Source organism: Heterocephalus glaber, unplaced genomic scaffold (assembly GCF_053883595.1).
Source record: "Heterocephalus glaber isolate CG9 unplaced genomic scaffold, H.glaber_assembly_v1.0 deba00001572, whole genome shotgun sequence".
Lineage (NCBI taxonomy): Eukaryota > Metazoa > Chordata > Mammalia > Rodentia > Bathyergidae > Heterocephalus > Heterocephalus glaber.
The window spans coordinates 2,548,499-2,575,831 of record NW_028258357.1 but is presented as its reverse complement, the minus strand read 5'-3'; the positions used below and the strand labels follow the sequence as shown (position 1 = coordinate 2,575,831).

General features: G+C 36.1%; 1 protein-coding gene, 1 long non-coding RNA gene and 1 other non-coding gene across 10 annotated transcripts in view; 1 reads left to right on the top strand and 2 right to left on the bottom strand.

Moving 5' to 3' along the window:
- Tmtc2 (transmembrane O-mannosyltransferase targeting cadherins 2) overlaps positions 1 to 27,333 on the bottom strand; it is a 531,775-nt gene that overhangs the window by 67,178 nt on the left and 437,264 nt on the right. For all 8 annotated transcript variants that reach the window (XM_087192795.1, XM_087192793.1, XM_021246525.2 and 5 more), the window contains 2 exons: positions 16,950 to 17,031; positions 524 to 638 (listed from right to left, as the gene is read on the bottom strand). In XM_087192795.1, coding sequence (XP_087048921.1) covers positions 524 to 638; positions 16,950 to 17,031 — 197 coding nt within the window. The remainder of the gene's footprint in view (positions 1 to 523; positions 639 to 16,949; positions 17,032 to 27,333) is intronic.
- On the top strand, positions 6,030 to 26,657 carry LOC147823547 (uncharacterized). The gene is made up of 3 exons (XR_015443633.1): positions 6,030 to 6,571; positions 25,549 to 25,618; positions 25,700 to 26,657. It is a non-coding gene; the product is annotated as an uncharacterized LOC147823547 (long non-coding RNA).
- Positions 24,032 to 24,137, bottom strand: LOC147823548 (U6 spliceosomal RNA). The gene has a single exon (XR_015443675.1). It is a non-coding gene; the product is annotated as a U6 spliceosomal RNA (small nuclear RNA).

Genomic DNA, 27,333 nt, shown 5'->3' with positions numbered 1-27,333 from the left:
CACTATTAGTTTAACACATTCAAATGTATTCACATACCACATTTAACAATAATTAATATAGAAACACAAAAAATGGAGATGCACTTGAATAAATGACATGTTTTGTTTTGGGACATTTAATGTGACAATTATTACATTAAATATTGTAGTTTTCCTTTTGTATTTTATGACCAGACTACATTTCTGGAGGGAAGGAAATAGCCAGGGAAGGTCTAAGTAACATTCAGAGTCTTCAGGGCTCACCTGCCCTGACTGTGGTACACATAGACTATAGTAAATAAAACAGTTCTAAGTTTTACGTGGTCATGCAGTATGAGCAACAGGAGTGTGGAATGAGGTGGTATGATAGGGAAGCTAATATAATTAATCATTTTAGCAAAGTCACAGTATTGGCCTTTAAAGAACAGTGGCAAAAACTAACCTGCGCGGGCCGGGGATTTAGCTCAGTGGTTTTGCCGCCTACTGCGCAAGCGCAAGGACCCGAGTTCGAATGCCGGTACAAAAAAAAAAAAAAAAAACTAACCTGAGCATGTGGGCAGCATTGAAGACAACATCGAACTCTGTACTGTCTAGTTCAGCTGCTTTTTTTGCCATCTCAGCCGCTTCTAAGAGGCGAGCTTCTTCCAGAAGAAACTGACCTGCAAAGTATGAAAGCGTGAGAAATTCAACACAAAAAATGGTAACTGAATGAAACGATAAAGCTGCATTTAGAGAAAAATAAGTACAGTGGTAAAGGTGATTTGAAGGTAAGCTTTAATGCCAAGCTCATTACTTAGTCATATTTTATATGCCTTTCCTTCAATTGCAGGAGATAGGAAGGATTTTAGTACAAGTAAAAGCATTGTTTTTCCTTAAAAAGAAATCCTCTATAGACTTTTCAAGCAAAAAACAAAATGAATGCATCTAAAATTATATTACAAATATGAGTTGAGTTGATTTTAACTGTCACTACTTTAAAACTTGTCTCTGACATATGCATTTATTTCATACAGTTAGGTAATGGTAAAATTAAAGAATAAATTTAATTATTCTTTAATAATAAAGAAAGGCTTAGTACTAGCAAACTCTGAATTAGAATTAGGAATAAAAGTGGAATAAATGTGAACAGTTTCGAGACTACTCCTAGGTCAGCTTTGCAAGGATAGAATTATTGGAGACAGAACTATAGAACTCTGTAAATTGTACCCCAAGAATTGTTATGCAATGCTATCTAGGAAATATACTGAAAAGGCAAAGTAAACAGAGAAACCAGATCCAATTTTAAGGCAGCAAATATGCAAACACAGAAAATACGTTGCTCTTTTATAGGTGAGGATTTACTAAGAGCAAAAGTAATGGTATGAGGCTTGATCTGAAATAAATATTCAAATAAAAATCAAATCAAAGGGCGATAGAGATCTAATGAAGATATCTCAGCACCTGCCAGGTCTGTGGCATTGTGGTCTAATCATCATCTCTTTTTGTTTGGGGTTTCCTGTGTGCTGAAAGTTCGGGACTATTTAGCACCACAAAAATAGTTATAAGAATGATTTATAAGTCGCGAATTTCACACAGAAACAGAAATGGTTGTTAGTAGAACTCACTATGTATCTCATAGCTATGACAAATTGTATTTAACCCCAGAACATCTGTTCTTCAAATAAAAGGGGAAATATATGTTTTAAGGTTTCTAATAATCAATAGTCACTGCTTGGTTAAATATTTCTAAAATGATAAAAATGGTGAGTAAACATAAACATAGGACTATAAAGCCCACTATTTTAAACCAAATGAAAGAGAATCACATCACTTTCTTACATTCTCTGCCCTACTCATTCTCAAAACAAGTGAAGTTCTATGGTCAGAAAAATTATTAAGAAAATATAGCTGTAGGCCTGGGATTTAGCTCAGTGGTGCTGCCACCTGCCTTCCAAGTACAAGGTCCTGAATTTGATCCCTGGCACCAAAAAAAAAATTGTAAATAAACATTTAAAATATAAAAATCCATTACTCTGAACTTTCTGTATATGCTAAGTCTACAGATACAGATGGGGATGAAATTAAAGTATATACTTGTTTAAAAAAACTAAAACCAGATCATTTGTGGCACAATGAAAAATCAGGATCTCATCAATCTTAATAAAGGATAGCAGACTAAACCCATTTTTCAGTTATTTATGCTTATTAGAGATTATTTTAAAATTTGAACATAATATTAATTGCTACCTGTCTTCAAAACACAATATGTAACTAAGTAAATGCATTAACAAAAATGTTAATTATTTATGTGATATTTAAACGAAGGACAGTGTAGGAAATTATTTATTGTTCTCCTTTTCCAGGTGGCTATTAACTCTGAATTACAGTGTTCTGCATTCTGAATTATAGTTAGAAAAATGCAACAATTAATTGCATAATGAAGATTATTTTATTAAAATGCATTATTCCAGCCTGGAGAAGGAAAAGGAAATATACTGACTCTGATAAAAAATAAATGAAGGAAAGAAAGTTATGACATCTACTGTGTTCACTCAAGAAACTGAGATGATGAGATGACACTGACACGTCATGTGTAGATGAAGATAACGACACTCAGTAACACAAGTCAAGCAAAGTCCAGGGCAAAGCCTTTCAAGCTTTGGCAATGCTGAACCCACCTTTAATCGTCAACAACATAAATGGAATTGACATTAACTACTGAGTTAGTATAGTATAAAATCAAATAAGCAATCCTATTGTAACTGAAAAACATTCATGTTTAAATTAGTTTTGCCACGCAATATGCCCTTTTTAAAAACTGCTTACAAAGTCTGAAAAACACCCCACATGCGTACTTTTTAGTACTGGAAATAGTTTACAATTAAAATCCCTATGTGGACATGGTATAGCAGTAGAATTCATTTGTGTTAATATTTTAAAATAGTATTACAACATAATAGTCACATATATAATCATGCAGTTACACTCATTCTTTTGTCAATAGACCACATTTTCTGAATACTCTCACATTGGTGGTTTGCTATGATAAAAACATACAGTATTATTAAGTGTGAATCATTTGGGTTTTTTAACTGAATTTGAATATCTGAACCTTTTTTTTTCAGAATCAATATGTTAACAACCAAATAAATGCTTTCACTGTACTCTCGACTCTTATTATACATGACAGTAGGTCCCAGTTAGAATGAGCTCTTCTGGTAATCTTCCGGTATCTGGCAGGCCCTTTCCTAAATTCTGGGGCAAAATGAGTAGGTACATGACAGTTACATGACAGGTACATGAATGGCATACTCATTAAATGTAAGTTTACACTTGCAAAACTCTTAAGGAGAATTAAGAGTTTTTTCCTTCCTATGTAAAAATAAGAGTTCTGAGCAATCACTTCTTTTTCAAATAGAGTAGACAAACACATGCTTTGTGTTTGATAATGGAGTAGAATTTCAAATAAAGAAAATCTAAAGTAAAATATGTTTTTGTTCTCATGTGTGTGTTGTCACTACCACACTTTCTTTTGGTTTGTATTTTGTCTTACCAAGTTAATTATCATCATCTTACTTCATTGTCTCAAATCAAAGGGAGAAGAAAGAAAGGAAAGGAAAAAATCAAGTTGAGAAATTATAAAGAAAAAAGTCACATGAATAGGGGAAAAACAGAAGATGATTACAAAAGAGCAAGCATTCTCCACAGATCCAGAGTATAAACAGTATAAATCTCCCCACAGAGTAAAATTTCTATGCTCGAAACAGAAGAGAAAGAAAGAAGAAAAAGCAATTGCTGTTTGGATTCAAGTGTTGCAGTACCAGCGTTACATCATTTTTTTCACTGAGCCATTCTAATCATTTATTAGATTTTTACAAATATTCCAGTATGACAGGACTGTGAAAATCAATCCTTCATTAATTCCTGGATTTAAAAAGCTTTGTCTGTGAGATAAAAATCTGTACATCTAGAAGCCAGCCTTAAGCTCTAAGCTCAACTACTGCTTTGTAAAAAGTCTATGGATTTAGCTCAGTGGCACTGTGCCTGCCTCACAAGGGCAAGGTCCTGAGTTCAAGCCCTAAGACAGAAAAAAAAGTCTACATATAAACCCTCTAGATTAATCGGAACTGGCATCTCTTGCCAAAAATACTAGGAAAAAACTCACTCTTAAAATCAAAGTAACTCAATTAAAGACCTGAAAAAATATGTAATACATGTCATGATGATACAAATCTCTTTGGTAACAATCATTGGTATGTAGCTTTAAAAAATGTTCAAAGGCAATGAAAATCTTGCAAAGTTACAACTAGTTTATATTAAGCAGATATCTGGTCCCTGAAATGTATCCAGAATCATCGGAGGTGACCTACGCCACCCCGTTTCTACCATCACCTTGCCCTGGATTACAGCAGTAACATCATAAATGGTCCCAGCACTTCTGACCCTAATGCACAGCATAGCCTCAAAACAGCAGTCAGAGTGCTCTTGTTAAAACCGAGGTCAAATTGCATCATTCAGTAGCCCATCCAAGGGTTCCTTGCCCTGGCCAACACATCTTGATGTGATCAGCATTAGGCCCTTTCCCACTCACTGTTTCCCAATCACATCAGAGCAACAAAGTTTGCTGCTCCAGAGTCTTTTAATTTGCTTTTCCCTCCACCTGGAATGCTCCTTCCCCAGTTATCCCAGCCATTCAACCTCTTGGCACATGATAAGGATTCAGCAAACTCACGTTTAATAACAGGACTAAATTAATGACATCCCTTTATGGCTACTTGATTCATCTTCAAGAGCAAGCTAGAACTCTGACAACGTAGGTTACCAGACACATTTTGATTCATTTCCTTACCCCTCCCAGTGATTTGAGGCAGGGCTGTGGCAAACGGGCACAGTGCTGGGAATGCACAATGCCTAAGGTGCCATCCACGGTGAAGTTCTTATGAGTGTGGTACCTCTGAACCTGAACAACACAGTATCCCTTGTTTGAGACCTCTGAATTTCTCTTGGAACATAAAACAATCCAGACTCAATTTTATCTTCAAAGATTTCTTAAATCGAAAATAATTCAAATTATACAATTTGGTAACATCTATTATATATCACTGTTACTGCAAAATAATTCAGCAGTTAAAACAGCAAAAGAAATCATATGGGAACAGAAGACAGGCGCTTCTATGGGTTAATGTACCCAAGAAATTCATATCTTGCCCACTATACACAACATATGGCGATACTTGCAGTAGGAGTTACAAAGACAAATGCAGCATTTATTCTTAAAACAGTTCCCATCTATTAGAGGATTAAAGAGATTATGGAGACAGCTTAACCTCAAAATGCATGTAAATCTAAAAGGGCTAAATACATCGTTTCTGGATGAAGGTGATGCTTTTGTTTATTTTTGTTCAAATTGTAATTTAAGGTGAACAAACAAAGAATAACGGGCACAAGTAATGATACTGCTCGAATTTCATCAAGAGTCTATAGTTGTATAACCAACACCCACATCATAAAACAGAACAGTGCCATCTACCTGTACCCAGGAACTTTTTAAAAGATTCAGATGATAAGAAAGAGAAAAGGCCGTGATGGAATATTGAGGCTCATGGGTTTCAGTGATGTCTTGTGGTAACAAGAAGAGAGAGAGAGTGAAGGAAAACTGAGGCAAGTCTTTCATGGGGTGTTTCTATTAGAGGAAGGGAGAAATGCATTCCTGGTGAAAGAGAGGTGGTTAGGATTTAGGGGAGCCAGTTGTCTACAGTGTATGCTGCTAAGGAAAGAATGCATGTCAATGTGTGCTCCTCACTCCTTGGAGGAGGAAAATACAGAGGGAATCCTACTTTTTTGTGCCCCTGAAGGAAACCTTGCTGAGTGTCTTCACCCTGGCATTTTAGGTCCAGTGTGCTCTCACTCTTTAAAATAATCTCTCTCTTCTGCCCTTCTATCAGTTTGTTGCTGTGTCTTTTTGTGCTCTTGGCAGCCTGAATTGGAAAAAGCTCTGCTTTTGTGAGACAAATCTAATGTGATAAATGTGCTACAGTCGCTGGCCAAGGAAACAGGTGGGCCGGGTGAATAAGGAAAAGACACCCAGGAGATCAATCTGAACTGCTCATTGTGAGTCTGGGAGGCTGGATCTGTCCCCAAGTGAACATGAGGCCAAGAATTTGTCCCAGATTGGACAGGCGGCAAGGAAGGTGTCCAGGGCAATGAAGATTAGACAAACAGTGGGCCAAGGCCCTGCATTCAACTGGAAAAGAGGTCAGAAAGGCAAGCAGCATATTATTGAATTTATTTTTCCCCTGACTCTTTCCAAAACGGCTCTGAGATCTGGAAAGTGTGAATTACGGCAAAGCAAGGGTGAGAAGAGTGCAGATTGAAGAGGGAGTGTGAGCTAAGGGGGAGAGAAGAAGGATGAGAAGTGAGTGGAGAGACAAGAAGGGAAATAACATTCCTCTCTTGTAGGGTTAAGTAACATACAGATTCAGAAGGGATCAAGTATGCTTTGAAAAAGACAGTAAGTTTATGCTGAGCTTCAAATGATCTGCAGTGGTTTGTCACCTGTCGAGGATGGGAAAGGTGCCAATAGATGATGGGCCCCACCTCACCAGGGACACAGGTGAGTCATTGTTCTAGCATGCTGTGCATTCTTGGTGCTGGGGCTCAACGGAAAGAGATGAGACAAAAAGATCCGAATGCAGGTGGCGCAGTCACTAATGAAAGGAGCGGAGCGCACCTCTGACATTAAACTGACCTAGGAAGAGCACCCTCCCCTAACTCTTGTGTGTGTTTGTATGTCCATTCTCATTTAATCCTCACAGACACAACCTTCTTTGATGCTAGGGAATGCTCCAACAGCAGCCATGTTAGGTTGGGAAGCTAGAGAGAAAAACCCCTGTGCCTGAGCCAAGAAGCAAGCAAGCAAGCAAGCACCTACTTAGGATGTTGAAAACAATCCATTAGTTACCTTGAACAGCTGTTTGCCTGTTAAATAAAATGCCTACTCTCTTATTTGTAATATTGCTTATAATTCTCATTCCTCTTGCAAACAGTTATTCCCTTTCTCTCTGGGCCTTCTGTCTGCATAATGATGGGTAAACATTCCCCTTTTTCTTAATCCTAGGGTTTTACTCTGCATCTTCTTTCCTTAATTTATGCCCATTATTTATATACTTTCTTCAAATTCTGTGGTACATAATTCACTCATTTTCCAGACCATCACTTTTTAATAACTTGAAAATAATAAATATCTACTGTTACTGAGTATACATTATGTGTCATTTTATAAAATTTTAAATAAATATTCACAACTTCAGGTAACAGCACTCATTTCCAGATTAAATATCTAAAGAATAAAGAGTCTAGCAGAAGCTGGATCATACTCAAGGAAATAATCCTCAGGAGGGCTGGGTATGTCTTATTCCAAAATCCATGATTTACTGTCTAAAATCCACTGTATTCACTACTCCTTGTTCCAAACTAAATTCAGTTTTTATCTTGCTTTTGTCACTTCATATAAAAAATATATACAAATTGCAAGTAAGTGTAATTGTAAAGGGTATTTAATTTTTTTCTTAGCAAGGTGATAATCTGGTCATAAACAATTTAAAACAGTGCATTTTATATCCTTGGCAAGGTGGACTGGAAAGCAGAAATAACAAAAGGGAAGAGCAAAACTCACTGAAGTCCACTCTAGCCTTTATTATTCATTCTCAGATTGAAAATATTTGGCTGTCTTTCCTTTGTGAGGCACTGATGCAACGTGGGAACCCCTGGAGTGAGGCTACTACTCTGGTTATCATCAAGATTCTTTGGTTTTAAGCCTCCGTTTTTTAACTTTTTATTATGGTTTAAATCCAGAATGTTTCCCAGAACTCTTATGCAGTCAGAAGAGGGGCTCTTGGAAAGTGACTGGATCAGAGGGGCAGAGATTACTCCACTAATGAATCTATAACTGCTGCACTGTTAGGGGCTGGGGTATGGCTGGAACAGGTGTGTCACTGGGGGTGTGACCTGGAAGGTGGAACATCTCCCTTTCTGGTCCCCTTCTCTCTCTGCTTCCTGGTCTCCATGATGTGAGAGCAGCTTTCCTCCACCGGACCCACCCACCACGACCCTCTGCCTTGGAGCCCTCTAAAAACCTGAGCCAAAATAAATCTCTCCTCCTTTAAACTGTAGGTGTTGAATATTTTTTCCCAGCAATGAGAAAGTGACTAAGACTCTTTTCAAGGAGGGATTACCTCACTGTGTTATTAGAAGAAATAAATGAGATGCTATATTTGCATTTTTCAGGAACCAAAAGTACTTAGTAAATGTTTATACTATTATAGTATTTGATTAGAGAATACATGTAAGACGCCTTTCCCTACTTACTGCTCCTTTCGTAATTTTTGTCTTAAAATTTACATGGTGAGATTCATTAAATAATTATGAATAATTCTTTGGTTACTCTACTAATTTTCTAGCTCTTTTCTTCAAACTACCTGAATAGTAGATTAAGACAGCTGTTTCTTCTATTCTATTAAACTATGTATTCCTTCATTTGTAATGAACTCACTCTAAAGTGTATCAGCAGACAGAGTAAACAAGATGTGCAGGGTGAGGCTGGCACACTGCCTCTGCCTTTTGTATCACTGTCCTCCCCCTGAGTCCCCTTCCCCTTCTGCCCCTTTCAGGTCCCCCCCCTCACCCCCTTGCCTTGCCCCCTTCAAGCTGTTCTTGTTCTCTGGGGCCTTCAAGAACACAACGATGAGACCACCTCAAAGTTCTCCACCAGCATCCTCCATAACTTCAGCATTCTGGGTCAGTGTCACTATCGGGGATCCACAGGCTCTTATATAATGACCGTGCTATCTTCAAAGGCCAAAGAAAAACCATAAACATACTGTGGGCTTGAGAGTCACACTGGGTCTCAGTACTTGCTCTGCCAACTTACTAGGCAGAGGGCCTTTGACATGCCTCCTATTTTTTTTTTTTTTTACCTTAAACCTTGCATCTATAAAACATGCATGATGTTATTTCTCTCTATATCTGCATACATGTTGTGAAGCACTCTGTAATCTTGCTACAGTTTATATAGACTATTCATGTCCTTCTCAGGCCTTCCCTCGCTCCTCACCATCTCTCTCTGCTGTAATAAAACCAGGTGGATCAGAAGTGATATCCTTTAAGAGTGTCACCTTCTCACCATCTTAGCATGGCCTTCTCAGCATTTTACCTGCTGACAACAGATGGCAGCAGGGAGGGCGGCACTAGTTGCACTGTTAATCATTTAACTGTAACTGACCCCAAAATACATTGAAGTTTTGGGCAATTTACTGTACTGACTTAGTGACTTCACTAGGTGATTTCATCCTCATCTGTAAATGGACACAGGCAGGTATACTACCCATTGGCTTTTGTAGGCATTAACTGTAGGGATTAACTGAAATTCCTGTGAATGTCTCAGATAACAAAACCACTCGGTATACAATTATTGTATTTGATCAATTAAAATATAATATATATTACTTAATAGAAAGTTCACATAAGATGCCTTCCTCTATTTCTTATTTCATTCTTGCTTAATTTTTACATCTTAAAGTTTACACATTCTATTAAATAATTCTATTAAATAATTGTGTTACCATAATAGTATTCACACTAACTCTTCCATATACTACCTGAACAATTAAGACGCTTATTTTTTCACACTTTATTCAAGTATATATTCCTTCTTTAAAAATGTGCTCAATAGTGTGCTCATCATAGAAAAATTTAAATGGAAAACAGTGACTATCAAAAAATGACTATAGGGCTGGGGATTTAGGTCAGTGGCACCATCCCTTGCAAATACAAGGTCCTGAGTTTGATCTCTGGTACAGGAAAAAAAAAAAAGACTGCAATAGCCCAAAAGTGAAAACATCTATTCTTAGCATTCTTAAGTATTTATATTTGATTTTGCTTAGATATCAATCTGATAGTTATTTTGGAGAATTTATTTATTCTCCAAATATAACTTCAATTTTTTAACCTAATATAAGCAGTTGTCTCATTTACTATATATATATATATAAAACCTTTACATAATTAATCTAGGATTCATACTATTTCATCAAATGGAAACATGCCCATTTTAACAATTTTTCTTTAAGCATTTAGATTCTTTCTCACTTTACCTCTAGTAACTAACAATGAAAATATTCAATTTTTAAATTGCTGATTAATTTTAAATATAGAAAAAACTATAAATTGCTGAGAGTAAATATTAAAACAACATAAAGGAATAGACCATTATTTGAATCCCTTTGATTTCTAACACAATTATATGTTTAGCCATCTTTTAAAACTAGTTGTATTATCTCTTTCAGAAGTTATTGCTAATATCCTTTGATCTATGTATTCTATTTTCTTTGTAGCTTCAGAATGTCTCATATCTTAAGTAGACTGATCATTCAATGTTTTCTTCTACTGAAATTATTTTCTAATAGATTACCATTTGTGTTTTAATTGTATTGCTTTTCGGAAGCAAGTTTCTTTTCCATCATTCTCGGTTTTTAAACCTAGAAAGCCCCTTCCCTATTTCTTCATATTTTAAGCACAGGAACATTTTAATATTAAGAGGCTTTTTATCTCACATAAAGTACACACAAGTATAAAGATTCAATCATATTAACTTATTAGATATATTTTAATAAGGTGAGAAATGAAATAGTTTGAACCTTTGGAAAGCTTCTAATCTAATTACACATCTGTAAACAGCCTATGCTGTCATTGGAGCAATAAAAAGACACTAAACGTGATCTAAAAATGCATACTTTTCTTATTAAGCATTGAACATAATTACACTCTCAATGAAATTTTTCAAAAAGCCACTCAAAATATAATTTCATTTTGAATCAAGGTAATACCATAATTTAGTTCAATATTTAATCTAACAAATTACTGAAGTGACTAAAAATGAAATGATATAACGCTATCAATCTCAGTTCATTGGTATCTCTTAACTAGTTTTAATTATGAATAAAGAAACACGTAAGCTTCTCACCAATGTAAGCCATGCCATATTTCAAGCTTTTCCTTCAGTGTTCATGGATGAAAGACCAAACCTAGTATTTTAACAATTTCCTCCAGTGCTTAAAATAAAACAAGTAGTACATAAGCCATCATAGAGAAAAATAGAGTACAATAACAGCAGCAGAAAGTTTTGTTCTTAAAGAGCTGGTCTTTTAAATTGCTCCTCCACTAATTACACTGAAAATTTCTGATCCAGAAAGTCATTTAAAAATTCTCAACTTATACTTTCTTCATTAAATGTAATTGGGATCCATTCCTACCTCACAAGGGGTTGGATGATGATAAAAATGATCAGGGGTAAGGAAAACACTGGGTAGAAGGCAAGAGTCTCAAAAATGTAGTAACACGTTCTCCGGATTCTAAAATTGATAGGCGAGCCAACTAATAATCTGCCTAAGTATAATTTTTTAAAATTTTATACTTTTCTGTTGGCTCAAAGAATGATATGATTGTCACCTTTAGAAATGATTTCATGGTTGTCCAGGCCGGGCATGGTGGTGCACGCCTATAATCCCAGCACTTGGGATGCAGAGGCAGGAGGACTGCTGAGAGTTTGAGGCCAGCAGCCAGGGCTATATAGAGAGTTCAAGGGCAGCCTGAGCTACTAGGGAAACCTTGTCTCAAAAAAAAAAAAAAAAAGGTTGCCCAGATCAGCTTGCTCTCTGATTGTAATATGGATTTTTTTCTAATAGCCTTAGAAGACCACACTTGGGAATTTTCAATAGGTATTCTTTTCATAAACTGTCAGCTCTCATAATTTGGATGTTTCTCCTTCTATGGAGCCACTTCTTGCTATCATTTTATTCTTGTCCTTGAACTACTTCCCAGACACTAGCTGTATTTTCTACATTAAGCATTTTCTCTGATTTAATGCTTTCCATTCTTATCCCCTTATTTCATCACTTTTGACTTATATATGGTAAATACTAACTTATCAGGCATAGTTTTGCATCCCTATGCCCCACATCAAGGCCCTTCTATTTTTTTATTTCTCCTTTTTAAAAGTAATCAGTATTTTTACAAATTGTGCCTTTTGTGCCCTTTGTCAGCTCCCCGGGAGCTTGTCTTTTCCTTGCTGTGTTCTGATGTTTAGTTTGATGCTCAATTCACATGGAGTTGGAGGAAGAATGACACTCAGGGCTCAACATGATATGCCACAGCACTTGGAGCTAAGGAACATCTATCTGCCAGAGAGAGTCAGTAATGAAGGAAATGAAGTTACAGGTTTTAATCTTAGTTAAGAGGTACGTGGGAGAAGAAAACTGTTCAAGTTCCACACAAAAGAATATTTATTCTCTTTATCCCAGTCTTCCCTTCAACATTTTATACTTAATATGGAATAAAATCCCCTCCTCCAAGAAGTATACATAGTACCAGGCAATAAATATTTATTATTAAGTTGTTTAGATCTACACTAAACTTACTGCTATGCACCTGATTAAATGTTGTTTCTAGCATTTTTAAAAAGAAGCACCTGTCCTGACCTCGATTCTCATGGCAGAAGCTTCCTTTCCTATTGGAGACAGGGTGATGGAAAGAGAATACCCTGAATCACAAGCCCACATGAGACATCAAGATAGCAGATCCTCATGTTAAGATTTAGAAACCAAATTCCATTAGGACTTACATGACTTGTGTCATATGGTCACAGGAGCACACAGTAAGCTTGAGAGAGTATGAATATCTCATACTATTACTGATGGCATTATTTGAAAACTATTTTCTACACAGTCCCAAAAACCTTTGAGAAAAGAAGAGTAAACATTGAGATACCATAAAATGTGAAACTGGAAAACACTTTGGAACCCCACATCAAATTTTTGAACTTAAATAATCTGAATTCTGGAGGCTCTTTCTCCTCCAGAGACCCTGGAGACTTCAGAGGCTAACATTTAACTGACTCATGGAACCAATCTTATAATCAACCTGAAGGAAAATAAAAAGGCACTCTGAATGCAATTCCTTTCCCAGATGCAAAACCAGTGCATTCAAAGTACAAGTAACTGATAGCATCTTAAATATCATCTTCTAATCACCATTGCTGCCAATATAAATTCCTGTAATTCCCTCTGTCTAGTCCCAAATAAATAGTATTTTCTAAGTCACTTGTAGTATTAACAAGCAAACTAAAAACACTTAATCACCCAAGAAAGTGAATTTCCCATAAAACAAAATTCACTCACTCTGGCATTTTCCTTGGCATTTGTGAAAGAATTTTAAAAAGACTCAAAACACATATTTCATTTAAACGTTTATTTTTAAGCTGAGGAAGTGTTTTTATTCATTCAGTCTGTGGGTATAAACACCCTAAGAATATATATAACCAGTAAGTTGGCAATGAACTGATGGGAGGATCATTATATGTATTTTCTTGGGAAAGAAATAATAAAAATTCAAATGGAACATTCTTTCAGTAAATTTCATATATCAGATCCAGTTCGAGAATGGAGAATATTCTTGAGTTCAATAAACATTTATTGCACACTACTGAAATGCAATATTCTAGACATTGATGGTACAAAAATGGAAAATATCTCCTCCCGATTCTTAATTTAGAATCTTCTAAAGGAGGTAAATGTGTAATTTCAATATAAATATTTACCCACTCCCAAGCCAAAGACTCCATTATCTGTCTAAATCATAGCAATAGTTCTCCGACGACTTTCCTTTGTTCTTTTCTGACGTTTGTATAATCTTGTCTTCCTTCACCACGTGGCCCCATTACTTTTACAGTAAAATGCAAACTGTACAGCTCGGTCTGCAAAGCATTGTGAGCTTTACTGCTGCTTCTTTTGCAGCCTCATCTACTCCCACTTTCCCATATGGTTCAATGACCCAGTCACATGAGCCTTAGTTCTCTGCTGAACAGACCCTTGTCTTTCTACTTCTTTCATCTGAGCCTGGCTCTTCAAACAGTTGGTTTAAGCTCAGTGATTTCAAATATCACTCACTCAGATAACTTTACTTGACTGCTTTTGTCTCAAAAAGTATCTCACTTTCTACCTCATTACCTTCCAAAGATGGCATCATCCTGTTTATTTCCTATAGAGCACTGCTAACTTCCTCAGCAGAAAGTCAGAGGACCCATCTTATAAATATTACCTGGAACCTAGTGGACCCCTCTTTATAAGTATTAAAATAAAAATCTGTTCTGGTTTACATCTAAAATGTTCCCCCCAAATCTCATTTGCTCAGAGGTAGGGCTTTTGGAAGGTGGAGTGGACTGTAGGGTGCTAAACTCATCATTGAATTACTCTACTGACGAATTAATTCATAGCTGTATGTGCTGCTAGAAGGTGGGACCTTGTTGGAGAAGGTGGGTCATTGGGGGCATAGGCTGGAAGACTGTATTCCAGTTCCTGGCCCGTCTCTCTTCTGCTCCCTTCTCTCCCTCTGGCTCTCCTTTCTCTCTCTCTCTCTCTCTCTCTGTTGTCCTCCCGCCCTCCTTACCTGCTTGCCAGCTGCCATGAACCGGCAGATTTCCCCCATGCCCTTCCTCCATGCTGCTCCTGGCTTAGAGCCAGCTGATCATAGACTGAAATCTCTGAAACCATGAGCCCAAATCAATCTTTCCTTTAAGTTGGATAGATCAGATATTTTGTTCTAGCAACAGAAAGCTGAGTAATACAAAATCACTCCTTAAGGAATTTTAGCTAAGTCATGGAACTAATACTGCTCTCACTGAGGGACTATTGATCAAAATGTCTGTCTGCTTATCTGCCAATATTGTAAAACAAAACAGAACATATATTTTAGAAGAAAAAGCAAAGACAATTAGTAGTTCAAGGAGACAAAATTTGTTCACCTACATTAATTTGTTCAAATCATTTTCATTTCCCTAGGCTTAGTTCAATCCACTGTTTGTACATCAGAGTGCTTAAAATAATTAAGAATTCTACTTGAAATAAATTCTTCCAAATAGAAATAATTAAAAATTTTTTAAGTGTATTCAGTTTTATAACCTGAGCAAAGTAAGCAAAAAATACAAAGCACTCAGTTATGGGCTTCCTATTTGTTTGTCAATGATTTGTCTTTATTACTCCTCCTTTTAGCTGTCTCATTTTGAGTCTTTTCTGTTTATGATTCCAAAATAGGGAAAATACTGAATGTTATAGAATTTCATAAAATTATATTTCAAAATATTAGATTGAATTATGAAATCATTTTTTGCCTGAGAAAATAAATAAATATATATATATATATATATATGCCAAAAAACTTAAAATAATTCAAGAGTACTAAGGAGTATCAATTTTTACCCATGCATTTAGAGACATGTATTATCACTATTTTCCAAATAACATGTAAAAATGAAGATTTTCTTGTATTTCCTGTTTAACTAAATTTCCTGTAAATTTCTTCTATTTCCTGTTCAACTAAAAATTTTCATGGGAAAAATACCCCCTCCTGTTACTACTGGAAAAAAAATCAAGAACATAATTTACCATGAAAATAATAATAGCTTACAGAAGTAGGTAAAGATGGACAAGGTAGAATAGCAACAGTAAATCCTAATGATAATTTTTTAACAAGTACAATTCAAACGTACCAATGATGAAGTTTAAAAATATTGTGAAAATACTTACATATTACATAATAATATTATTAGAAATAAATTCAATAAATATAATGAGTGTGGAGCAAAAGAAATACAGGGAGAGAGACAGAATAAAATCCTATTTCCTAAAATGCACTCAAAGAAAATAATCACGGAACTACTTTCATGCATGGCAGGTATACCCGAAATAACAGGCATGAAAAAATTCTAATTTAAAATACTTCCTATAGAGAAAATCTGTAAAATTAAAAGTAAATTCTGCAGCAAATTTAAATTAGTTGACTGCTATCTTAATGGAGCAATAAAACTGCATTGTGAAACAAAGTCTGAAGTGCTTATGTCAAACTTTATGTGAAATTACATCCTGCATTGTGCTGCAAAGATAAAGCATCACAATCCTAGTTTTATGGACATATATAAACAATAATGTAAATTTAAAAATGCACTTGTGGTTGGTTAAGTGTTTCTTCCATTTTATTATTTCCATTCTTCTACACTTGCAGCCTGTCACTGATTTATTTTTACTAGCTGGAAACTGGGAGAAGGAATTTAATATTATACAAGCATATTAGCTCTCTTTCCTTAAGATTTAATTTCCGTCCACTTTTAAGTTTACTGCTTGATAATAACTAACACATCAAAGCCAGCAGTGATCAAAAAAGGTGTTTTTTTCAAGACACCAGAAAAGTAAATGCTGGCTCCTTGAAACCCATTCCAAGGGCAGATCTGGTAGAAATAAGCACACCCTACCAAACACAGAACCAGCTATCTACTTTGCTTTACTAAACACATGACTCACTGCTAATGACAGAGTGGAGTATGACAGAGTTGTTATGTAAGCCCACTCTGGACTAACTCAGGCCAAGGCTAAACAGAATGAGACAACCATCATTTACATCTATTACAGATTATCCTTGAGTCGCTCTTAAGCATTTATAAGGCTAGTACACATCCATATCTTCCAGAAAGCAAGATTTTCAAGCCAGGATGTAAACTTCTGAAATTTCTAAAAGGCACGCTCAATGAGCAATACATTATCATTTAGAATGAAAAGAAAGCTAACAGTTTTATTATAAACCATGCATCAGGCAAGGAGCTAGATGTTTTCCTGATGAGATCTCATTTAAACTCCACACTGAACTTGAAAGAAAGAACTGTGATATTGCCTTCCCCATTGAATTCCTATGAAAATTACTGCAGAAAAGTACAATGCAAAGCTTTTCAATGTGACTTCTGAGAATGGCAAGATAAGAATGTAGCACGAGGCTAAATCTGCAACAACAAACTTACTTGCCTTTCAAAATGTCCTTTTACCAGCAAAACAGTCTCATATGAACATTAACAGCAAATATGAGGGAAATGGAAAAAACTATCAACCACTCACCATAATGCATGTAACAGTTTCCTTTGGTGGGATCCAACTCAATGGCCTTCAAGAAGAACTTTTCAGCCTCACTCTTACGACCCTTAAAAAACAGAGAAAATGGATGATTCAGCAAAAGATCACGAAGAATTTTTCACCTCCCGGGCACAAATGAAAACAGAGTAATGTCTGTGGATAATCATCATTAGAAAAATGTGTTTAGGTGTTGTCTAAATGAGGATGATCAAGGAAAATATGTTGAGAGCAAAGACTGAGGTCAGAATCTTGGGAAACATCCAGAAAAGAATGGAAGATGTAAGCTCAACAAAGAGATTTTAAAAACCAATAGTCAAGGAAGGAAGAGAAAGGTTTAAAAAGTAGTTTCCCAGAAAATAAAAGGAATTAGATGGCTTTAAAGAGGGGAACATCACTGTCTTTTTGTGTTTTATTTTCTCCCTTCAATTTGTTTCCTCTTCATTCTTTTTTTCATACAAAAAAAATTTGTCATTTTAGCTTTTGGCATGACTTTGTCCTAATCAGCCCTTCTTGTCTGGCATGGCTGGAATGAAGTTCTGGTAGGAAGGTAACGGTGGTAACCAGAAGCCACAGCCCATGGCGAAATGAAATGACCTCATCTGCTTATTCCTTCTAATTTACATGCGCTCTACTTCGTAAACTTCAGGCAATGTTTATTTCTTTCTTCACATACGTTTTTAAAACCAATCTCATGGCAATCCTTTTCTTTCAAAGTTAAAGTTGTGTTATTAATGTAATATGCTACATTCTGTGCAACTTGGACTCATTTCTCCATACTCCTTTGTTTATTGTTCAATTGTTAAAAAATAATTTACTCTGTTAGTACATTCTTCATTGACTTGTTGTCCTAACTAGTATGGACTTGTATACAGCCTCTGCCATCTATAATAAGTGATAATCAAATGATCAGATAAGAGACATTTGCATTTCTTCTTTTATTTAATTCTCCATTCAATAACTCCTCTTTAACTTACAAGCCTCACTGAATACCCAGTAATTTAAAATGCCTGCAATATTTCCCACATTTTAACTTCAAAGGAGAAAAGAAAGCACAGGCAAAGTGTTCCCTACCCATATTCTTTCATAAAATTTAGTAAGAGTTAACAAGAATCTGATCAAGTGAGCATTCCCCAAATAATTCAAGAGCTACAGAGAACAGGGCAGTCTAATGTATGATTAGAAGCACAAATCCTAGGCAAGCAGAGCAGTTCCCACACTTGTTTAGGCTTGTGACTTGTGGGAAATTATCTCACCTCTTAGCTGTAACTTACTTTACAACAAAAAAGAAGATAGGTGGAACACAGGGAACTTTTAGGGCAGTGAAATTATTCTGCAAGATACCATAATGGTGGGTACAGTTCATTAAACATTTGTCTAAACCCACAGAATGTACAACACTAAGAGTGAGTCATAATATAAACTATGGACTTTAATTGACTCCTCAATTGGAACACATGTAAAATACTAATGCAGGTTGATCATAATAGGAATATGTATAGGGTGGTAGAAGAGTGAGGCAGTACATGGGAAATCTGTATTTTCTGCTCAGTTTTTTTATAAACCCCAAACTGCTCTAAATTAAGTCTCTTAAGTTTAAAAAGATAAAAGCTATTTTGTAGGGATATTCAGTTATCTGAGCTGATACATCTACAGTGGTTACAAGTTTGTAAGAATGTTAACTATTATCTCTCATACATATGTAATAGTATATAATACAATGAAGAGGCAAGACATACAAAGAATAAGTTTTATTATATACATAGCCTCAAAAACATACGGTTATTCTTTAAACCATCATTGGAAAACTATATACAAAGAATGTGTGGAAGAGGATAATAAATGAAAGATTAAAAATGTGAGTTATCATTTGGTACAGAATATGTAAAAATGTTATATGCAAAGATTAAAAAAGGCTTTGGATTTCTTCTACTTTGGGTTTTAAGGACTGAAAAGAAAAACTGGCTCATTTATCAATGTCACAGTAAATGTGGTAGTAAAATTTTCATGTGTAATTCACTGACCAAACAATTATATGAAGCTTTAAAAAAAATGGATCAGCACTCAACAGACAGGGATCTCTTGTTCCTCGGTGGACCAGGTCATCAAAGAAAATGAGTCCCAAATCTCCAAGACCTGAAATGAATACACAGAAATTCTTTCTGGGAGAAAATATCCTACCATCTCGCAAAGGTCCAGCTTTCTATTTTGACAATTTAGTCAACTGCCAAATATTGAGGAGGAAAAGAAAATCCTCATGAAAGTATATAAAATTAAGAATCAGTCAGATACATAAACCAACTAGGCATACATATTTCTGGGTCACAGTTGTTTGGGGGCAATATGGTTAGTGAAATTCACTATTTCAACTTATTGTTTTAGGAAGATGGTGGTTAATAAAATGAAGGAAAAGATGCTCACTGGCATTTTCTTGTCTTTGAAATTAAGTCAGTGTTTACTTCAAACAAGCATTGCATCAATAGTGATTGCATGCACAAACTGCCCAAATTGGGCAAAACATGTACAATATACATCTTATATACTGGTTGGGACTTTCGGACACATGTTGTAGCTCAGAAAATAAGAAAAAGGAACTGTGCTGAGTAATGAAAGGATGTATGTAAGATAATAGTGTTTAAACTTACTAGAAAACAAAAGCCCTACCCTAATCAGGACTACTACTAAACAGGGCCTCTCATATTTTTTAATTTTTCAAATTTTATTAGTACATGTTTTTAGTATATAATGATTACATTCATTGTGGGGAGTTAGTACAGGGATATAACATACTTTCATTCTTTTTACTTCCCCTCCTTCACTGCATTCCTTATTCCCCTTCTCATTTGCAAAAGATCTATCTTCTTCTAAACAGATCCTTTCTGACTGGCAGCAATAAAACATAGGGTAAATATCCAGTAAAGGTTATACAGCCTATTCTAGAGTGGGGGATCAATTTCTGGCTAATTTTATTTGTTTTCCTATTAAATCAGTGCTATTTACTACTACAGCTCAGATCCAGGAGCTCAGCTGAGTGGATACACAGAGCAAGCAGCATCTCTCTCAACAGCTGATCAATACTTTTTCCTGCTACAAAATACACAAATATAAAAGACACACAGATGTCTTTACATATACAGACACAGGCAAATGGCCACAATCATTCCTGGAATCCCTATTAAAAAGGCACAAGGCCGCGTTTCCATTTTTTCATTTGATTTTTACTTTGTTCATAGGGAAGGGAGGGGACTCAAGGGGGGAATGGGATAAAATAAAATAAAATTTATTTAAAAAAAATAAAAAGGCAAAAGGGAATATTAATGTAAGAGAGAACTCAATGATGATGGCTTTAGCTTGAATTATTTTATTTTAAAAATGTAAACTATACTCAAATTTGTGTGCTATTTTTAGTGACAAATTACACATAACAACATCCACCACCTCAGAAAAGCTACATTACAAAATCACACCAGAAAAACACCAACACCAAGACTTTGCTTTGAATTATGTTTTTATATAGGTGTGTGTATATACATATACACACATGTAGGTATTTATATATTTAAGTTTATGAATTGTGGTATTGTGATTATAAGAAGTATATATTTTATACATCTTTATGCCCATTTCCTGGCAAAGTGCTCCTAAATCCTTTGCAATTTTCTGAGCAATAGAGGTATTAGAAGAATCTTTTGTTTTGATATTTACCCTTTGAACACTGATTCCCACCAATGAGACTCTTGGAACTTCCCTTTGGAGTATCTTTTGATCTACTAAATCCACTCTTTATGTGTTTCTGGGTGAAGGTGGTTCATCAGAAAGAGTCATGATTTTAAGTTTGGAGCTTTCTGAGCCACATCCACAGCCTTATCCTTCAGGAAGGGGAGTGGGGCCAGTTTGAGTTAGAGACCCAGTATAGCAAAAGCAATTCTATGTAACAGAGACACAGCAGGGGGTATTACAACCCCTAAATTGAAACTATACTACAAAGCTACTGTGATAAAAACAGCATGGTACTGGCAAAGAAATAAATTTGAGGACCAGTGGAACAGATTAGAAGATGCACACACAACTCGACACACTCAGCCACCTCATCATTGACAAAGGAGCCAAACACCCTCACTGGAGGAGAGATAGCCTCCTTAATAAATGGTGTTGGAAAAACTGGGTTTCAACTGGCCAAAGATAAAAACTAGATCTATATCTCTCACCAGGCACTAAACTAAAATCAAAATGGATTAAAGATCTAAATATTAAAACAGAAATGCTGAACTGGCTGGAACAGAGGTTAGGTAGAGTTCTTGAAGACATTGGTGTAGGAAATGAACAAAACCTCAGTTTCCCGAGAACTAGCACAAACAATCAAAACTAAATGCTTTTTCTAAAAGCAAGATCCACTCATGCTCTTAATAAAAACAAGAGAAACCACCAATAGAGTGAAGAGACAACCCACAATGTGGGAAAAAATTTTCACCTGGTGTTCCTCAGACAAATATCTAGTATCTAGAATATATAAAGAATTTTTAAAACTCAGACCTCCCAAATTTAAAGCGCCAATCCAAAAATGGGCATCTGAAATGAACAGACATTTCTCAGACAAAGAAAGAGAAAGAGCAAATAAACATAAAAAAAGTTCAACATCATTGGTCATTCGAGAGATACAAATGAAAACAACTCTGAGATTCCAAACCACTCCAGAAAGAATGGCTGCTATCATGAAATCAACCAATAACAAATGCTGGCAGGGCTGTGGGGAAAGAGGAACCCTGTTCCACTACTGGTGAGAGTGTAGACTGGTGCAACCACTGTGGAAATCAGTATGGACATAGCTCAAAGAACTAGGACTGGAAGTTCCATTTGACCCAGCTATTCCCCTGCTGGGTATCTTCCCCAAAGAATTAAAAGAATCATACCACAGTGATATATGTGCACCCATGTTCATAGCAGCACAGTTTGCAATAGGTAAAGCTTGGAAACAGCCTAAATGCCCATCCACTGGAGACTGGATAAAGACAATGTGTGTGTTTCTTTTTTAATAACATGGATTACTAGTCAACCATAAAAAATGAGAAATTAGAGATATTCATATTTGAATGGATGCACATTGAGGTGATACTCTTAAGTGAACTAAATAGGACACACATGTGTAAATACTGAATAGTTTCTCTAGTGTGAGAAACTGAAAGTGTAAATAAGGACTAAAAGCTATAATAGATGATGTGAAATAGGATGAAAAGGTGCAAAGGGGAAGTGGGAGGGGTAAGGGAAAGGAAAGAAGGGAATGGAATCAATATGAGAAGATGAAAAAAATGGAAACAAAGTCTTTGTAAATAGGGAGGGATGGAGGGGTTGAAGGGAGGGCAGGGGAAGAAGGAAAAAATAAGAACCAAGAGAGATTATGTAAAGGTGCAAATTTCCAATGATGAATGTCATTATACTGTATACCTAAAATGTACCAATGAAATTAAATTTAAGAAAAAAATCTCTCTAAGAAATTGGCAATAGTAACCACATCACTTTTTTAAAGTTATGTAAGCCACTCTAACAAAATGAAGTCCATAAGGAAGTCCTTGGAACCTGAAATGTCTAGCCAAGTCAGAAGTTGTGGGAAATCTGGGAACCATTGAGAGAAGAGATCACTAAATTAGCTGAAATTAAATGGCTGTCTGTCGGGGAAGTAAGACTGATATGTGGTGATTTCACTCACAGAAGATAAAGAAGTACATCATCTACATGCAGCTGTGCCTCTGGTCTGAAAGTCAGATGTGTTATACAAGCAAAAGGCACAAACAGTGTGGAAATATGAAAAAATAATTGTCATAATTCCTATAAACATTGAACCTAGGCAATATTCATTGTACCTAAAATACAAATAAATATGTTGAGGGGCTGGGGATTTAGCTCAGTGGTTCTGCTGCCCACCTCGCAAGCACAAGGACCCGAGTTCGATCCCTGGTACCAAAAAAAAAAAAAATATGTTGAGATGTTATTATTCATACATCAATAAAACTGCAGAAAGAACGTGAGTAATACTGAAAGTTCATAAAAATTGGCATTCATATAACACATTGTTAAAATAATGAAAAACATGATTAAAACCTTCCTGGGTGGCAATTTTACCTGTTTCAAACACATTTAAATCATAGATACACTTTGGCAATACAATTCTATGTATAAGCACTAGTCCTTTGTGTAAATACAAAGAAGTTATTTATTTTCACTGTGGCATTGTATAGACTTGATTAACCTTCATCATTGCAGTGAAATGTTATCTATTGAAATGATTTTTTAGAAAATAATTAAACCACAAAAGATCTTCCTGATCCTTGCTAAATAGGCAGGATGTAAGTTACATTACTCTCAGCACCACCTGATCAGTGGGTCATTTTACCCTTGGGGTTTCAACAGTAAGTGAACGAAAGGGTTGGTTCATGGGTATTTCAAGGCTGACGAGGCAGAAGCGAACACAGTAGATTGTTAAAAACATTAGTGCAGTACCAGTGGTCAAACTGTCTCAGAGACACAGTACAAAAAAATCTACTAAGAAGGGAAAAGGGAGGCTTAGAGATAAGACATCTCATTCCATAGAAATGAAGTTTCTGGTATGGGATAAAATAGGTTTTGGGTAATCAAGACAGAGCGATCGGGTCCCTGTGCAACTCCCGTCTAGCTGTGGATGGACAGTTAACACACAGGCAGGTAAACTGTCAGTCTCAAGGATGTCGGTGGAAAGTAACAGACTAAATGGGGAGAGTGAGATTCGGCTGTGGGTGGAGTAATGTCTGACAAAACAATCATCAAAGGCTTTCAGTGACATCTGAGAAGTGACCTAAGGAAAGGGAGTGGGAAGGCCATCCTCAGAGATGGCATGATTGGGGTGTTTGAGCCTATTAAGAAAACACTATGGCAGTAGTGGAGTATATGCCAAAACATCAGAGGAAAGGAGTCTGGAAGTTCTGTTTTCTTTTTTGGTACTGAAAAACAAATGTCAATACTACTGGATGCCACAGGATGTATTGCTTCATATCATTCCCTTGGTGTTAGCCAGTAAAAGGTTGAACAGCCTCTGGAAACTGAATATGGGACCCTTCAGGAATCCATGTGCCACCCTTTGCCTAGGAGCCATGGTGATCTTCTCTGGATCATTTCAATTTAGTGTATGTGCTGCTGGAGTCAGAAATGGAATTTCTTTTGATAAGGAAGGAACACCACAGAGGACTTAAAATAGAGGCACAACACAATCTCATTTTTATTAACATAAAACAAAACAAACACCTCTGGATGGATTTGGGGTGGGCAGGGAGCCAAAAGACAACAGGGACACCACTAAGGAGGTCTCTAATCCTCATGGTTCACACCAGGGTGGTGAGAGAGAAAGCCATTTGATTTGGGATGTCTGCTGAAGATAAGTAGCCTACAGATCAGGGGTGGGTACAACGTGAAAAGAAAATGCCACAGTTTGTCAGTTGCCACATGTGGGTGAACGCAAGTATTATTTACTCACCCAGAAAAGACTGTGTGGGATCAAGTGTTGGGAGAGACACACATGTAGTGCAATTCTAGTTGACTGAGACATTAGGGCAAGAATATGGAGGGCTAATTTAGATACACTGCCAGATGGGGAGCCAGAGAGCAAGTACTGGCAGGAAATAAGGACACCAGATATCTGGTTCCCTGTATGAAAAGAAAGTAAAGCAAGAAACTGGCAAAAATTCCCAGAGGACAGAAAAAATAAAGCAAAAATTCATTTACTTACATTATAACTGCAATGTTTTCAAAAAAGAGAGTAAAATATTTAAAAAGCAATATTAAATGCAAACGCTTCAGACCATTTTAAATAACGATTTCAAGTTGTAACTTGACTGTTATAAATATGTACACTATCTGAAAATTAAAAACTCAAATTTAGCTGTTTTTTCCTAACATAGCTTTGACATTATGAATAGGTAAAAAAGTTAAATTTTAAGGCATAAACACAAAATGCCTTTTATAAATATCGCATGACTTTAGGTGTTTAGCTTACTCAGACTTCCTGTTATGTTACAATTTTCATTGCCTTTCTACATCTGTTCACTTGAATATTTTTCCCTTCAAGCTTAAAGGAATCATCCACATATATTGTAATAACATTTCACTAAAGATAATTAATTTCATAGGATACAACCACATCTTCAGCCCCACCTGGCTGAATTACTTAGGCTGCTACATTGTGCTGCTATTCTAACACAAAGTCAAGTTTAAAAGCAACATCTCATTGTCACTCTTACCTATTCATAATCTCGGTTGATGAAAACAGTATTTAGAAATTTCATTAAAATATGTGAGTAAACTAAGATGAAGCAAATAGAATTTTTATTTGAATCAAATTTCTAGGAAAATATATGCTAAAAATTTTAAAATGAAAAATATTTTCAAATTTTAAAACAGACAATTTTTTCTATTTTAGCAATATACATATAATTTATCTACTGAGTTACAAAAGAAACAAAAATATACTTGTGATTTTAATTAAAGCAATGTTATTTTAGCAATTCATTAAATGTGTTTCCTTAATAAATATTTACTGGGTACATAACTTGTGTCTATACAGAGTGAAGCACACTATGAAGACAGATGTGTTTTTTATACCCTCCCCTTGCATGCTGCACAGATCACTTTGGGTGAGTTGGGAACATTTGGATTCTTTTCTTGCCTTGTCTTGCCTTCTCACGTTTCTACTGTTGTTTTGTTTTGTGCTGAAGTTTGCAGACTGATTATAGCAGAAGACTTTGCTGCTAGTATGGAGACCTCTTTAGTTGCTGTCTGCTTTTCAGTGATGCGCTCTGGGTGTGGCTATCAGCCTTTGCCTCTATCCCAAGTTCCAGCCACCTCAGTTTATTGGGGAGAACAGGCTGCGGTGTACTCAACCCAGCACGCAGTTCTCTGGTAATGAGCTCCAAAGACCTATATCTCCATTGGCAGATGAACAGTTGGAGAAAATGTGCCATTTATACACAATGGAGAACTACTCTGTCATAAATACCGAATAATTTCTCTGGTGTGAGAAATTGAAAGTTGTAAATAAGGACTAAATGTATAATAGGTAATGTGAAATAGGAAGAAAAGGGGCAAAGGGGAAGGAAGTGGGAGGGCTAGGGGAAAGGATAGAAGGGAATGGGATTAACATGAGAAAATGGAAAAATAGGAACAAAATCTTTGTAAATAGGGAGGAATGGAGGGGTTGAAGAGAGGGCTGGGCAAGGGTGAAAAATAAGAACCAAGAGAGACTATGTAAGGGTGCAAATTTCCAATGATGAATGTCATTATATTGTATACCTAAAATGTACCATTGATTAGAATGAATAATCAATAATGTAAAATAGGAAGACAAGGTCCAAAGGGGTAAGGGTAGTGGGAGGGGCAGGGAAAAGGAAAGAAGGGAAAGGAAAAATGATGAGAAATGGAAAAAAATGGAAATAAAGTCTTTGTAAATAGGGAAGGGAGGGCTAGGAATGGGGAAAAAATAAGAACCAAGATGCACTATGTAAAGGTACAATTCCCAATGAGAAATGTAATTGTGTTGTATACCTACAATGTACCAATAAAAGAATTTAATTTAAAAAAAAAAGAAGGATATATTTGAGTCATTTCTAGGAAAGTGGATGCACCTCAGGACCATAATGCTAAGTGAAATAAGTCAGGCACACATGCTTAAATATCACATCGTTTCTCTTATATGAAAAACCAAAAATGTAAATAAAGAGCAAAGTAAAAGATAGAAATCAGGAAATGAGGAGGTAGATCTTCTGAAAAATGGGAAGGAGACCAAGAGATACAGGGAGGGAGAAGAGGGGAAGGGGATAAAACAGAATGAGGATGTGCTATGCACCTGGACCAGCTCCCCAAGAGGAATGTAATCACTATGTATACAAACATGTACTAATCAAGAGAATTGAAAAAAAGTAGGTGTAACAGTTCCTGCTCTGGTGAGGCTGACAAAACCAAGCTGCAGTGAGTATGGCAGAAACAAATACTGGGAAGTTTGGCCAACAGGAGAGGTTTCCAAGGGATTTGATGTTTTATCTAAGAAATTGGAAGGTGCCTATTTTTAATTGTTTTCAGGAGACACAAACACATTTTAAATAGAGACACAGCAATGGTAAAACTGCTATGATAGGAATAGAAAACTAGTGGGTATGAAGCCCACTAGAGTGAGCGAGGAGGGAAGGAGAACCATGAGAAGAGGTGGGAAAGAACAGAACACCCCAGGCCAACCGTTACTTAAGCGCTACCTGGGGTTCTGTAAATACCACTCTGAGTAGGGCCAGGATAACAGGATGGAACGGGAACAGAAGGCACAGAGGCCGGTGACGGGCAAATGAAAATCAGAAAGCTG